Below are 16,189 nucleotides of genomic sequence, written 5' to 3'. Positions count from 1 at the left end.
GCACTTCTTCAGTCCTACCCCCCATTACTGGTTAACCAGAACTGGTAAGCATTGCTAATTTAGGATGATGCTTATCAGTTAAGCAGGTAATCAGTTAAACTTTCAAGTCCCCAGTAGCCACCCACATAACTTGAAACAAAATATTTTAGATGCTTAACATCATGAAACTTGATTTATTTGTAAACATAACAAGAAGCTGAAGCTAAATGATACGCATCACCTTATGTCAGGCACAAGACATTTACAAATTCTTTAAGTTAAACAACTGCAAATTCCAGAGATGTAAAAAGGTGTAGTTTACAGGTGCAAGGTTAATAGTTTTTCAAGACCTTGCACGAGCAGTAAAGTTCTCCCAATATTCACTTTCTGAGCAATTATAAAATGTACGTAAAATGAACATCAGATCTTTTTATATTAACACATATATAAATAGCACTCATATTTACCTGTGTTTCTTTTTAACATCAGCAAAAATTTGAATATGCTGTGCTCCGATTTGTTTTCGGTATCTTAGCAGGTCACCTGCACAGGCATTTATAATCCCTTCATCAGCAACATGGGAAAAAACAAACCCTTCAACTCTGATAAAATCAAGACCTAGAAAAAAAAATTGAAATCTGAAGATGAAATTGAATCATAAACAGAGGAATTACGTATCTCCTCAATATCATCGTTTTAGTCTACAGTATTCCAAAGCTTCTCAAACACTGGCACAAAAAGCAAGTCTCTTCTGATAAACAGTTTTTAAAGCATAGTTAAAACTTAAATTAATGGTTTTTAGCACAACCCACCACAGTGGCCACTGGGTGCAGGACATATATCAAGTACAAAATAAACTGAATTTCCACAAACAGGCTGCTCATCCCTGACATGGTTTGTGCCTCCCATGCCCACTACAGGTTGAACCTCTATAGTCTGGCATTCTCTGGTCTGGCATAATTTCAGTTAGCTGGGTGACCACTTATTATGGATGTGGCCAAGTTTCCCTCAATCCCATAAGGTTTGTTTACAACCACCTGTCCCAGCTCTCAGTGTTCTGTGATGTTGCTTAGCTCTAATTTACCCTAAATGTCTTCTAAGAGCTCAATAAGAAGTAGAAGTAATGCTGCTAGACAATATTGACTTCCCATGGTTCAGCAAATTCTCTGATTTGGCATTGGTCAGGTCCTGAGAGTGCTGGATGAGAGAGGTTCAACCTGTACAAAGAAAAATCCCTAAATTGGATGGTGAGATATCTCCTAATTGCAGCTAAGAACCAATCTTTGAATGTCTATGTACAGATTTCAAATTTTAAAATCAATTTCTAAAACTTTCTGCAGTTTTTATTTAATTGGTCAAATTTAGAGACCTCGCCCTATAATCCTTACATAGGTTGAATACCTATTAAAATCAGAAGGGAGTTTTGCTTGACTGAGGAATCAGGCCCAATTAAAAATTATTTTCAGTTGTGAATTTAAAACATTCATAAGTAATCCAGTAAAATGGCAATTCTCAAACTTTTGCAGACTGTGAAACACTATTTAAGACAAGAGTGCACCAAACTCATATCTACTGTGCATCAACTATAGCATTTGATTCTATGAAGAAGCAACAATTGATAATGAAGAAATACAATGAATCTATATAGGGCCTTGTCTACATTTTGAGATAAGGTCAAATTTATTAACATTGATTTTTTTAGCACTCACTTTTGTACAGTTGAAGGTGCATGTCCCCACTGTGCACAACAATTTGATGTAGTTCAAAGCAGTGCATCCTCAGTAGGTGGCTACCATTGACTTTGAGAGTGATGCACTGTGGGTAGCTATCCCACAGTTCCTGCACCCCTTTGCACTCAGGGTTATGTTCCCAGATTTCGCTGGGACCAAAATTATGCAGCGGGTGGTTCTGGCTACATATCATCAGCATCCCATAATACCACACATCTCCTCCCTCCTCACCTGCTTGATAGCAGTCTTTCTGCATGCTTTTTTCCCCGGTTATCCATGCAGATGCCATAGTAGTGTAAGTGTGGAACCCGTTCAGCATCAAAGCATTACTGTAATCATGTTAACCATGGTTATGCTGGTGAATACCCAGAGCATATCCATTGTCTGCCAGAATGAGGAAGAATCTGAGGAGGCCATGAATATACTCTTCTGCAAAGCACTTGAATAGAACTACTGGTAAATGCCTCCAGAATTTGATTCTCTGGACACGGTGAAAAGCCAGTTCTGGTGCTGTGAGAAAAGCACAAGCTGGTAGGGCCACGTAGTTATGCAGTTTGCAGAAGTGTCTACAAAACTTTCGCATGTTTAAGGTCACTTTCATAAAAGTTTGCAAATTGCTTTCTCCTGCCCTGAAGTGCAAAAATACCAGAATGAGACCTGCCCTGACAGTGGAGAAGCAGGTGGCAATGGCCCCGGGGAAGCTTGCAATGCCAGACAGCTACCAGTCAGTTGGGAATCAATTCAGAATGGGGAAATTAATAGTAGGGTCTGTTGCGATCCAAGTAGCCAATGAAATCAATACCATTCAGCTACAGAAGATGGTGAATCTAGGAAACGTGGAGAACATAGTGGAAAACATTGCGGTGATGGAGTTCCCTAAGGGGCGATAAACAGAATGCACATCCCTTTCTCAGCAACCAACCACCTTGCCACAGAAAAATCACAAGGGCTATTTCTCAATAGTGCTGCGGGCAATAGTAGATCACAAAGGCCATTTCACTGACATCAGCGTAGGATGGTCAGGAAAGGTGCATGATGCACGCATCTTTAGAGACTCCTGCTTCTTCCAAAAGCTGCAAGCTGGAGCTTTCTTCCCAGACTGGAAAATTACAATGGTTGGCATTGAAATGCCAGTCTATTCTTTGCTCCCATGGCTCATGAAGACGCACATGAGCAGCCTGGACCGTAGTAAGAAGCAGTTAAACTACAGTCTGAGCAAGTGCAGAATGTTGGTAAAATGTGTGTTTTAGGCATTTAAAGCAGGGGTGAGGAACCTAAGGCCTGGATATAGCCCTTGGGTTGCCTGGATCGGTCTCCCGAGGCTTAGGGCCTCCCCCAGCATTGAAGAGCTTGTGCTGGCACTCCAGCCCCTCCTCCATAGCCCCCGGTTGATTTTTCTGTGGGTCAGTGGTCCTCGACCCAGAAGAGGTTCCCCACCCCTGATTTAAAGGAAAGGTTTTGCTAGGTTAGACCTACTACTGACTAGGTTAGACCTTAGCAAACACAACATTCCCATTGTTGTGGCAGCCTGCTGTACACTCCACAATATTTGTGAGAGCGAGAGAGAAAGCTACAGTAAAACTCCAATTGTCTGGCATCCAGTGGTCCGGCACTCCGGATAGTTCAGCACCAACTGGAACCCGAAAGCGCTCCAGCCAGCTGGACAATTGGAGCTGCTCTGGGCTGCTTCCCCAAGTCCACTGCTGCCGCTGCTGAAACTGACCAGCTGCGGACCTGGGGAAGCGGTGCGGAGCAGAGCAGCTGAGGTGCTGCCGGGTTGGTCCCACAGCACCACCCCTCATCCCCTGTTCGGCGCCCGGCAGCACCCCTGCTGCTCTGCCCCAGAGCTTCCCCAAGTCCGCCGCTGGTCAGTTTCAGCAGCGGCGGACTTGGGGAAGCTCTGGGGCGGAGCAGCTGGAGTGCTGCTGGGTTGGTCCCGCAGCGCCGCATCTCACCTGAGCGGCATTGCGGGACCAACCCGGCAGCACCCCAGCTGTTCTGCCCATAGGCTTCCCCAAGTCCACCACTGCTGAAACTGACCAGCGGTGGACTTGGGGAAGGGTGGGCAGAGCAGCTGGGGTGCTGCCTGGTTGGTCCCACAGCGCGGCGTTGCGGGACCAACTAGGCAGCACCCCAACTGCTCTGCCCCAGGGCTTCCCCAAGTTCGCCGCTGGTCAGTTTCAGGGGCGGCGGACTTGGGGAAGCCATGGGGCAGAATAGCTGGGGTGCTGCCAGGTTGGCCCACAGTGCCGCCCCTCACCAGCACCCGGTTTCCCTTTTTTATTTAGCGAACACAGCAGGGACAGAAAGAGAGTTCCGGGTGGGAGTGTGAGGGGAGATGAGCACAGCTGTAAGGAGGACAGCCTTTTGTTTTGGGACACATCCCTGGAGGTTGGGTGAGAGGCTGAACTTGACGCCTCCTCCCTCCAGACCCCGAAACATTCTAGGGTGCCTAGGAGAGGAGGCTATGGAACTCAGTGAGGTGGGAATGTGTCCACAATGGCTGGAGTGACCTGTGCAGGTAGCTGTCCTGGAAGGCCGCCATGCAGTTCATCACATCCGCCATGACCATCAAGACTCTCTCTTGGTTCTTCATTTCCAGCTCCCTGGAATCTCTCTTTTCTTCATACTCTGCTTGCATCTCCAGCAGCAGCGTATTCCTCCATTCACTTAATTGCTCCCTGTCTAAGCTGACAGATTGCATTTGCTCCTTGAACAGGTCATCCCTAGTATGTTTTTGCCTGCAGATTTGTGCTAGCCAGATGGTGGAGCTGGGGAGCATGCAACATGCTTGCTTCTGTACCTGCTGTAATGAAAAGCATCAAGCAGACTTTACAGGAGATAAACTGTTGAGCGTCAAACCTAATCTCTTAACATAAAAGGAAGGGCTGTCTAAAGACAAGAGGAATGTCAGTTATGTTTTTAAGAGCCTACTATGCAGCAGATACACCACACAGTTCTTAGGGGAGCGGCTGGATTAGCTTTGGTGGCAGGCATGGTAAGGGACAGGCTGGGATTTGAGTCTGTTGGGCAGATGTGATCCAGGCATGACAGCAAGGAAGCCATATGGCACTGTTGCATGTCCCAGAGTATCCTTTCTCCTCCATGCCCTTTGCAATCTTGGCATAAATATCTGCATTTCTTTTGCTGGTTCGTAGTTCCGTGAGAATAGATTCCTCTTCCCACATAGTAATGAGGTCCAGGGTCTCCTGTGCACTTCAAGCTGGAGCTTGTCTGTGACCCTGAGAACTCACAACCAGATATGCTGCCTGCTCTGAGGTCTGCTTACTATGCTGGCCACACAGGAAATTAAATTCAAATTTTCCTGGAGCTTTTCCTGTTCACCTGAGAGCAGTAGAGTTGAAAGTCCTGGTGAGAGCAGTCAGAGGGGCACTGTGGGATACCTCCTGGAAGCTAAGAAAATTGACTTTTACAGTGCTACATCTGAGGACCATAAAGTCGACAATGGCAGGTTGAATTTAGCATTACTCCTTGTGAAAAGTTAAAGTTGATAGAAAGGGCTTAGCGGTGTGAACTCATTGTTTAGAAATTTGACCTAATGTGGCTAAGTTCAACTTAAATTCTCAGTGTAGACCAGGGATAAGGCAGTGGTCACCAACCGGTCAATCATGATCAACTGCTTGATCCCGGAGACTGATTCTCCCAGTCGATCATGATCCCTGGCAATGCAGGGGGCTGCCAGTAAGGTAAGCTCTCTGCCTGCCCCAGCTCCATACTGCTCCCAGAAGAGGCCAGCATGCCCCATAGCCCATGTGCGGGGTGGGATGGGGAAGAGGGATCCCTCCTGCCTGCAAGCACCCTCCTCACCACAGCTCCCATTGGCTAGGAATAGAGAACTGTGGCCAACAGAAGTTGCAGGGGTGGTCCCTGAAGAGGGGCAGCATATATACTCATGTGATTCTCCAGAGGCCACAGGGGCATGTTGGCTCCCTCCAGTAGCAGCATGGGGCCCAGGCTGCCAAAGGTAAGTGCCAACCCCTTCAATGGCAGGTTCTGAACGGCAGTGCAGCATTAAAATCAGGAGTAGCATAAATACTCTTACAAGCTGCAGCCTCTCAGAGCTAGCCCCCCCATACAATCTCCTGTATGCCAAGCCCCTGCCCAAGCCTTGAGTCCCTTCTCAGAGCCAGCCCACTATATCCCTTCCTGCACCACAAACCACTGCCCCTCCCAGAGCTAGCGCCCCATACTCCTTCCCAGACCCCAACACTCTGCCCCAGCCCAGAGCCCTCTACTGCACCCAAACTCCCTCCCTGAGCTTGCATTGCTCACTCCCTCCTGTACCCCAACCTGGGCTCAACCCAGAAACATACAAGCAGCTCAGGGAAAGGCAGCTACTACCACTACTACTGTGTAGAGCAGGGGTTCCCAACCTTTTTCGGTCCCCGTACACCCTTGGCTTTTAGTAAACCTTCCCGTATCCGCTATTGAATATGAAAGGAAATAAATTCTCAACTCTAGAATCCACAACCTTTTTCCACTAGCATTACTACTTTTGGAACATTTCATTTAGTATAATCTAGTTATTTACCAAATATTCCCTGTGCCCCCTTGACAAGCTTCTCGTACTCCCTGGGGGCACGCATACCCCAGGTTGGGAACCCCTGGTGTAGAGGGTGGACTGGGTTCCCTTGCTAGTCAATGCAGGAGTGGCACTGTGAGGCAGTGAAACAGAAACCTGGCTGAGACTGCTGGAGAGAATTTTGATTCATCCACCTGAAGAAACCATGACAGTTACCTGGAGAGTCCTTAGAGCTGTGGCTCCTGAGAGCAAGACAGAAGCTGTAGAGGAGAAACTAATTGGATATACCACTATAAGCGGTCTTGACCTGACCAAATTAATCCCTAGCATTGCCAGGAAGTGGAGCCATCCAATGGTGAGTAGAGCATCCGGTCACATTCCCATTTTACAGATAGGGAACTGAGACACAAAATAACTAAATGACAGCTAAATGACATGACTTTGTTTGGTCTTCTGAAAACTGTCAGGATCCATCACACATCACTTGTGGTAAGGAGTTCTACAGAAGGGATCTGACACGAGAATGTTGTCCCGAGCCCCTCGAAGATTCACCCCGGGTTCTATTGACGGCATCATCCTTGTGGAGTAAACGGTCATAGAATCATAGAATACTAGGACTGGAAGGGACCTCGAGAGGTCATCGAGTCCAGTCCCCTGCCCTCATGGCAGGACCAAGGACTGTCTAGACCATCCCTGATAGACATTTATCTAACCTACTCTTAAATATCTCCAGAGATGGGGATTCCACAACCACCCTGGGCAATTTATTCCAGTGTTTAACTACCCTGACAGTTAGGAACTTTTTCCTAATGTCCAACCTAAACCTCCCTTGCTGCAATTTAAGCCCATTGCTTCTTGTTCTATCCTCAGAGACCAAGATGAACAAGTTTTCTCCCTCCTCCTTATGACACCCTTTTAGATACCTGAAAACGGCTATCATGTCCCCTCTCAGTCTTCTCTTTTCTAAACTAAACAAACCCAATTCTTTAGCCTTCCCTCACAGGTCATGTTCTCTAGACCTTTAAACATTCTTGTTGCTCTTCTCTGGACCCTCTTCAATTTCTCCACATCTTTCTTGAAATGTGGTGCCCAGAACTGGACACAATACTCCAACTGAGCCTAACCAGCGCAGAGTAGAGTGGAAGAATGACTTCTCGTGTCTTGCTCACAACACACCTGTTAATGCATCCCAGGATCATGTTTGCTTTTTTTTTGCAACAGCATCACACTGCTGACTCATATTCAGCTTGTGGTCCACTATAACCCCTAGATCCCTTTCTGTCGTACTCCTTCCTAGACAGTCGCTTCCCATTCTGTATGTGTAAAACTGATTGTTCCTTCCTAAGTGGAGCACTTTACATTTGTCTTTATTAAACTTCATCCTGTTTACCGCAGACCATTTCACCAATTTGTCCAGATCATTTTGAATTATGACCCTATCCTCCAGAGCAGTCGCAACCCGTCCCAGCTTGGTATCATCTGCAAACTTAATAAGCATATTTTCTATGCCAATATCTAAATCGTTGATGAAGATATTGAACAGAGCCGGTCCCAAAACAGATCCCTGTGGAACCCCACTTGTTATACCTTTCCAGCAGGATTGTGACCCATTAATAACTACTCTCTGCGTACGGTTATCCAGCCAGTTATGCACTCACCTCATAGTAGACCCATCTAAGTTGTATTTGCCTTGTTTATTGATAAGAATATCATGCGAGACCATATCAAACACCTTACTAAAGTCTAGGTATACCACATCCACCGCTTCTCCCTTATCCACAAGACTCGTTATCCTATCAAAGAAAGCTAACCGATTGGTTTGATATGTTTTATTATTTACAAATCCATGCTGACTGTTCCTGATCACCTTGCCACCTTCCAAGTGTTTACAGATGATTTCCTTAATTACTTGCTCCATTATCTTCCCTGGCACTGAAGTTAAACTAACTGGTCTCATGGCGAGTTGTGATGGGAAAGACTGCCTCAAAGACAGTGAGGCCCTATCCTCTTAGGCTACATCTAGACTGCAGGCTTCTTTCAGAAGAAGCTTTTTTCGGAAGACATCTTTTGAAAAAACTTCTTCTGAAAGAGAGAATCCACACTGCAAAAGTGCATCGAAAAAGCGATCTACTTTTTTGAAAGAGAGCATCCAGTCTGAATGGACACTATCTTCCATGTAAGCTGTGATTGCTATGGATGGAATGGCCACCAAGGCACCTGTGCTTTTTCTTCTTTCCCCTTCTTCTGAAAGAACTCCCTCTTCCCCGTCCACACATGCCTTTTCGCAAAAGAGCTCTTTCACAAAAAGGCTTCTTCCTCGTAGAATGAGGATTACCAATGCTGGAAAAAACCCTCTGTTCTTTCAATTTTCTTATGGAAGAACTCAATTGCAGTGTCGATGTTCCTCTACAGAGTTTTGTCGGAAAAATGGCACAAAACGCTGCAGTGTAGACATACCCTTAAAGACCATATAGATAAGGACTAGGCTTTGGAATTGCCTCTGAAAATGGCTGGGTAACTGTCAATGATTAGTCTGTTTGATAAACTACCAGTCGTGTTATGTACATTGATATTAATGTGAATTTCACCCCCAAGTCAAACAAGTTGCAGTTGTATATCTCTGCAGTGATGACTGCATACCCATGGATATAAAGCAGATATCTGCAAATTTGCAGGGCTCTACAGATGGGAATGGGCAGTTTCCTGATTAGATGAAGATGAAATAAGAAAATTCCTTTTGAAATCTGCATTTCTTAAGCAGCGAAGACTCCAAAATAACACAGACTATGTATTGCCTTGATGATCAGTGGCAAATGCTCTTAGCAGAGGATAATGTCAATATTCCAGTAACTTCTGAAACTGCTTCCTTCATGCTTTCAGCATTAATTCAATCTTCCCTGGATTAATCGTGACTCAGCTATTTTTATCCACATATTTATTCATTTCTAAGCACTGGCATCTTGGAATGATGATGACTCAGTTTGTTTCAAAGTTTAGTGTTGTCAGTATACAGACTAAGCATCTTTCACAAAGGCTAAAACTTTGATTAATATTAGGGCAGAGAAGTATATTTCACCAGCACAGTAAAAAGAGATAAGAGCTATGTTGTCAGATTTCTAAATATACTTTTGATCATCCCTCTAGCTAACAGTAAAACCCCAGCTTCCTCTCTGATGTGACTAGTGGTTTTTTTTTTAAATGAAGGTGTTTGATGTTATTTGGCAAATTTGCAAAGAAAATCCTAATTATGAACTATGCTCTGAGGAACAGGACAACAGCAACGCCAGTTTATGGAATCTAGCAGATATATGTACAGGTACATGTAATGGTTTAACTTCAACTGTCCATAGAGAAAATGCTAGCGGCATACGAAAGAGCTGATCCAGACGTGAACATGTACTGAACATTCTTGAGCACTTACAAAAAGATATCCAGTGATTTTTGCTGATCAGAAAGAGGCAGTACATGTATATTTGTGGAACAAATGTTTCTTAGAGCTGATTATATGTATTATTTTATGTAAGCCTCAAACAGATGTATTTAATTTAATTAAATTAGGATCTACAAATAGGAAAATATTTAAGGACACATGGTACACCTGTTAATAATGAATCGAGTACTAACTCTAGCAAACAAACTCAGACACAGAAATTCTTTGCTTTTCCACAATGAGCATTTTAATTTAATAAAAACCGAACAGACTGAAGATGACATGATGTTCTGATGAAGATATTAAAATCAACTCATAAGGCTATGTTCTAAAAATGTGAAAATGCACTGGGTATAACAGTATCCTTGTAGGGGGAGCCTGGACGGCCCTCCCTTGACCAGAACAATGTCTGCAGTGCTAGGTCTCGTTCCAGCCTTGTCCAAAGTATGGATCTTTAACACATCACCCTAGGTCTGACTCAAGCTTGGGCACATGTATGTACGCAAGCAGGCCAGGCCAGAAAGGGTGGGGGAAAGTCAGGAGTACTTGCTCAATTATGCAGAACTTGGAAGGACAGCGAGACCAGGCCAAAATGAGCAGAAACAACCTGGTACTAGTATTATCCCATTTTTTGATAAGAGAAAAATTCCAGAGACAGCCAGAAAAACTATTAATGAAACGCTTTTGCAATATTTTGGCATTGCAAAATGCATCCTAGATATTGGCATAATAGGTATTTTACACAAAATATAGTTGATTGATAGATATTACTAGAACGACCAAATCTCGCTTTGCTATAAATATAGGGGTAGAAGATCTAATCAGTGGGAGGGATTGAGTAAGGTGTCCCCACTACCTTACTCTTTGCAACAAGAAGGTGAACCAGTTCCTGCTGCCTGATGCATTGAGGACGCCTCTGCGTGAGGGGAAAGAAAGAGGCCACGACCTCCTGTCTGACAACTGTAAGGGTAACAGCATTGGAACTGTGTATGTGTGTGTGATTTATAGGAATAAGTATATGTATATTCATATTCTTGTAACTGAGTAGCTTGTGTATTGTCCTAGGTAAAGGTGTTGTTATACTGTCTGTGCTAACTATCCCATGTACTGAAACAGATGTGTAACTGTGCACTGCTTTCCTTTACCTTTCTGTGCACAATAAAGTTAACAAGAGTTCAGGTGAGGTGTTTTACTGGCTCCTCTCCGAACCACACGACAATCCTCCAAACAAGAAAATGGAGAACTACACAATAGTATATTATCTCCATGCACTGCAGTTCATGTTGCTTGTTTACAGGTATTACTTTATTTTTAAAAATTCTATGTTAAAACAAAGTGAAGAAGTGAAGCAATCAAAGGTCAGGAAATGCCAGAATTAAGGCTACACAGACAACCTTAATTCAGCCCCCTTATACATATAGGCTGTGTCTAGACTGGCCAGTTTTTCCGGAAAATCAGCCGCTTTTCCGGAAAACCTTGCCAGCTGTCTACACTGGCGCTTGAATTTCCGCAAAAGCACTGACTTCCTACTGTAAGAAATCAGTGCTTCTTGCGGAAATACTATTCTGCTCCCATTCAGGCAAAAGTCCCTTTTGTGCAAAGCTTTTGTGCAAAACAGCCAGTATAGACAGCTCAGATTTGTTTTCCGCAAAAAAGCCACGATTGCGAAAATGGCGATTGGGCCTTTTTTGCGGAAAAGCGTCCGTGTCAATCTAGACGCTTTGTTCCGAAAATGCTTTTAACTGAAAACTTTTCCGTTAAAAGCATTTCCGGAAAATCATGCCAATCTAGACGCAGCCATATGGATTATGTTAGATGTTAATTACATGATCAAAAAAATTTTTTTTTTAAATCAGGAAAATGATTTTACATAATATTTCCTAATAAAAAAAATCTCAATTAGATATTCCATCACTGGATTCATACGGACTGACCCTCAACTTGGCTCAACAGCAGAGTTTGGACCTTAAAGATCCACAGGACACACCTCAGGACTTGAGTTAATAGAACAACTGACAGCAAACTGAATGTCTGGATCAGGCACTGGAGAAGGTTGAAACATGCATGTTGCCAGTGGATTTCACAGCTATTTCCTGAGATCAGAAGAATGTAGAGATTCAGGGCTCTGAAGTTCAATTCTGAACTCTGGAGGAAGGTATTACTGATTACAGATCCTTCTATCCCATCAGCCTCTGCTTGTATCTTCTCACCATTCTGCTCTTACCCAACTCCTCTCTATCCCCTTCTGCTCTCCCCAGCTCCCCTTCACTACTTGCCAGCTACTGTTCCTGCTCCTCTGCTTCTCCTCTTCTGTTAACTCCTGCAAGCCACAGCCACTTATTGTCCTCCTTCTTACTTCCTGGGCATCTGCAGGGAGGCACTGAGAGCACAGGAAAGACAGTTTATTTTCTTTCATTCAGTTTTAGTGCTCATTACCAGAACAGACCGGAGCAGCAAATATGGGAAAAATCCTATTCTTGCCCCTCGCCCTGAGGCCCAAGCTTACTCACTCTCTGGGGATAGCACTCGTGCACTCTGGTCACATGCTCTTGTGATGGGTTGGTGCATGCTCATTACTGGCAGACTCTTTGGAGAACTTAGTTTTACTGCCAACAACTCTACTGAGCATGTACAAACTGCCATTTTTTAATTAGGGCAGTTTTTCACAAGAGTAGTGAAAAGCGCATTCTTGACACAATAGCAGCCCCTCTGAACAAAGTAGTCCTTGCTCAAAAGCACGGCTGTTAAACATCCAAAGAGACACTCTTAAAATGAATATGTTGATATGGCAAACTTTTATTTTTGTAATCTCATTCTTAGAAATAGCTCAATCATTTTTCTGAAACTTTCCAAACCAGGTCAGCCTAAAACAATTACCCAGCATAGAACATTTCTGCCTGAAGAGCTAAAGTTTGGGAAATTTTAAGCAACTGAGAACAAGATCTTGTTACAAGAATCTTAATTATAGGTAGCAACTTCATATGAAAGTACAGACCACTTTCTCTTTTTGCTACACCTTTTTCCAGAGACCTTTTAGAACAGATCTCCAGACTTGTTTTTCTCACTCATGTTATTTTCTGCATAATCAGCAGATTGCATTTGCTTGAGGCTGCTTGAGAATTATGCATGTTGTCATGTACCTTGATCTCTCTCTTTTACAGAGCTGTAGACGTACTAAAAATATAGGTCTGTAAAGAAATCAAGTTCTACCAATATGGTGTATTTGATGATAGGCTTTTTCCTTGAGTCCATAGTCTTTTCTGTGAACATTACTCTGACATTTTTTTTTTTTAAAGGAGATGGGGACCTTCCTTTAACTTTCTTACATGAAGCACCACATGACTGCCATTGTCAGATTTATCTGATCATTCCTTGGAATTAAAATATTAGGGAAACTGAGAATTTTCTCTCTCCTTCATTCCTCACCTAAATACAAAATGTTTGAATGAGTGATCAAGTATTGATGCAACTTCTGATTTCTTCCATTTCCTTTAAAAATATTTTGTTTACTGTAATGCCATTGTATGCACCCAAAAGCCAACAGCTATTTTCCAGAACAATTCTGTTTAAAGATATTATTACTGAAGGAGAGCACGCAGACACATTCCCAAAAAAGGGACTGAAATAGTGCAATAATAGCAGGTGACGTTGCTACTCCTAACCCTGCTTTATCAAGTAACTTAAAGTAACACATCTTTAAGTATTTTGTAACATCTAAAATGTGCAGTGCTTTGTTTATTAATAGTCACCTCTATTGACTATTAAAACTGCAGCATTAAGTCCCTACTGCATCACTCCAGAAATACTTACCCAAGATGCGATATCTACAAAGCAGGATTCACTTTAATGAAGAGTTGTTGAAAGAGGCTCGATTACAGTGATTCTTTTTCTTCTTGCTTTCCTGTTCATTGAGCTTGAGACAATCATTTTCACAGTAGCTGAATGAAATGCACTAAACATAGGTCCTTTAGCGCTCCAGTCCCCCAATTACAGAGCAAGTAGTGCAGATCAGCAGCAGAGATGTGCAAAACTCTTAACAAGTATCTTCAGGAATTCTCTCCCTCATTAATAACCAAGAAGTCACAGAAATACATTGCTGTCTCAATATATTCTCCTGTTGGTACTACAGGCAGTCCCCGGATTACGTACAAGATAGGGACTGTAGGTTTGTTCTTAAGTTGAATCTGTATGTAAGTTGGAACTGGTGTCCAGATTCAGCCGCTGCTGAAACTGACCAGCGGCTGACTACAGGAAGCCCGAGGCAGAGTTGCTCTGCCCCGGGCTTCCTGGAATCAGCTGCTGATCAGTTTCAACAGGCTGAATCTGGATGCCAGTTCCGACTTGTTCTTAAATTGAATCTGTATGTAAGTCGGAACTGGCATCCAGATTCAGCCTGTTGAAACTGATCAGCGGCTGATTCCAGGAAGCCCGGGGCAGAGCAACTCTGCCTCAGGCTTCCTGTAGTCAGCCGCTGGTCAGTTTCAGCAGCGGCTGACTTGGGGACGCCTGGGGCAGAGCAGCTGGGGTGCTGCTGGGTTGCTCCAGTAGCGCCGCTCCTGAAACTGACCAGCAGCGGCTGAATCAGGACGCCTGGGGCAGAACAGCTGGGGTGCTGCCGGGTTGGTCCAGGAGCGCCCAGAGTGGCGCTGCGGAACCAACCGGCAGCGCCCCAGCTGCTCTACCACAGGCGTCCGGAGAAAAGCCTGGTCTGCTGGGGGGGGGGGGGGGGGGAGACGTAGAGCAGCTTTTCTCGCCCCGGAGGACGCAGGCGGCGGGACCGCGGCACATCTGGGCGTCCTGCCGCTCCCGTCCTCCGGGGCGAGAAAAGCCCCGTTCATAACTGCGGATCCGACATAAGTCGGATCCATGTAACTCGGGGACTGCCTGTACAGCATGCCCTTAAATTAATCCTAGTTAACTAAAGCATTTGATCTAGGACTTTTGAAATAGAATAAACCGATGTTTTAGCAAGCACATCAAGTATCCCTACATAGAAACTGTACCTAAAATGAAAAAAACCCCAACAACTCAATTTTGTTGGTTAATTTTTATGGCAGCGATAGCTTTTCCGATAGGCTTCAGGGCAACAATGAAAATGGATTAAGCTTTTTAGTTTACCAAGCAGATTCACAGCAAAAATGCAGTTTCACTTTTTCAAATGTTGAAAAGAAATTCAACAGAAGTTCTAAACACTTCTATTAACAAAAACACCCTTTAAAAAAGGCTTATGATTTTGAGGCACAAATTCAAGCAAATTACAGTTGTCACTTTAATAGACAAGTAGGGATGTGAAAGGTTAACTGGTTAGCATCAACCTTAATGGGTGATGCTTACTGGCTTTGGTTAACAGGTGGGGGTTTGAGCAGCTCCCCACCTGCAAAGGGCAGGGGGCTGCTCCAGACCAATGGGGCCTGCCTTGGACATAGGCTGTGGAGCCCAGTGTCAAGCCCGGCGCATCCGCAGGCAGGGCCTGCTCTGGGCAGACTAGAACAGTCAGGTTGGAACATCCTTCCCTCTGCCCCTCACCTTAATCTAGGGATGGGCAATAATTTTAGATCGGGGGGGACACTTCCGTAATATTTGAAGTGGCCCCAGGCCACTCCAGAAGGGGGGGAAGGAGGCTCTGGCAGAAGGGGAAGAGCCTCTGGCAGAAGAGGCAAAGCCTCCAGCAGAAGGGGCAGGATTAGAACACTTCCTGCTCCTCCTCCCACAGACCCTGATGGCCTGGGGGTAAGGGAGCATGTGATGTCTTCGCCCCTGGCCTCACCACGCCTAGAGAGAACGGCCAACTGTTCTGAACAGCTAATAGTTCCTTTTAGGCACCTATCTCCTTGCAGGGCAAAAGACTTCGCAAGCTCCCCCCGCCCTCAGGCCAATCAGGGACCTGGGGGCAGGGGAGTGGCAGGGCATCTACACGTGGGCTGGATCTACCCACTTGGCGGGCTGGATTTGGCTCAAGGAAGCCCCTTTGCCCACCCCTGCCTTAATTGGTTAACCGGTTAAACATCACGTTTAACTGGTTAACCAAATAAATGAGATTTTACATCCTGTTAGACAAGTCTTCATTTTTCTGAATTTTTTAAAAACAGAAGTTAAAATAAACAAACATCTTTTAATTTTGTGGATCTTACAAAAGAAAGGTTTTTTTAAAAAGTACCAAGTTTTTAGAATGGTACATGCAAAATGTGTGAATATACTGCTATACTTGGAATCTGGTAAACGTACATGCAAACAACCAGAGGAGTTTAAATGATCATTTATATGCAAGTCCTCTGATTTTAAGTATATCAAAGAAAGTATGCATGCATAGTTTTTCATGCAGACATTCCAAAGATATAGAATGGTACATGCTATCCAGATACCTCTAGTCTACAGCAATACACATTAGCTGAACTTAAAGAAAATCAGAGCAGCTCATTCACCAACAAAATTATTCTGATATGATGAAGTTGTTGTCAATTGTATTAAAATTAAAACAATGAAACTGAGATCAACTCCATTCAAAAC

The 16,189-nt window shown here is 44.2% G+C and overlaps 1 protein-coding gene across 2 annotated transcripts in view; it reads right to left on the bottom strand.

Annotated features, from left to right (window-relative positions):
• Window positions 1–459: 459 nt before the first annotated feature.
• LOC102461223 (uncharacterized protein F13E9.13, mitochondrial) overlaps window positions 460–16,189 on the bottom strand; it is a 32,792-nt gene continuing 17,062 nt past the window's right edge. For both annotated transcript variants that reach the window (XR_012906707.1, XM_075940177.1), the window contains 2 exons: window positions 11,959–12,062; window positions 460–597 (listed from right to left, as the gene is read on the bottom strand). Coding sequence is in view for 1 of the 2 variants with exons in the window: in XM_075940177.1 (XP_075796292.1) it covers window positions 11,962–12,062 (101 nt within the window). In the remaining variant the exon portion in view is untranslated. The remainder of the gene's footprint in view (window positions 598–11,958; window positions 12,063–16,189) is intronic.

Source organism: Pelodiscus sinensis, chromosome 12 (assembly GCF_049634645.1).
Source record: "Pelodiscus sinensis isolate JC-2024 chromosome 12, ASM4963464v1, whole genome shotgun sequence".
Taxonomy (NCBI): Eukaryota; Metazoa; Chordata; order Testudines; family Trionychidae; genus Pelodiscus; species Pelodiscus sinensis.
Note: the sequence above shows the minus strand (reverse complement) of the source record. Positions and strands in the feature narration are given on the sequence as shown.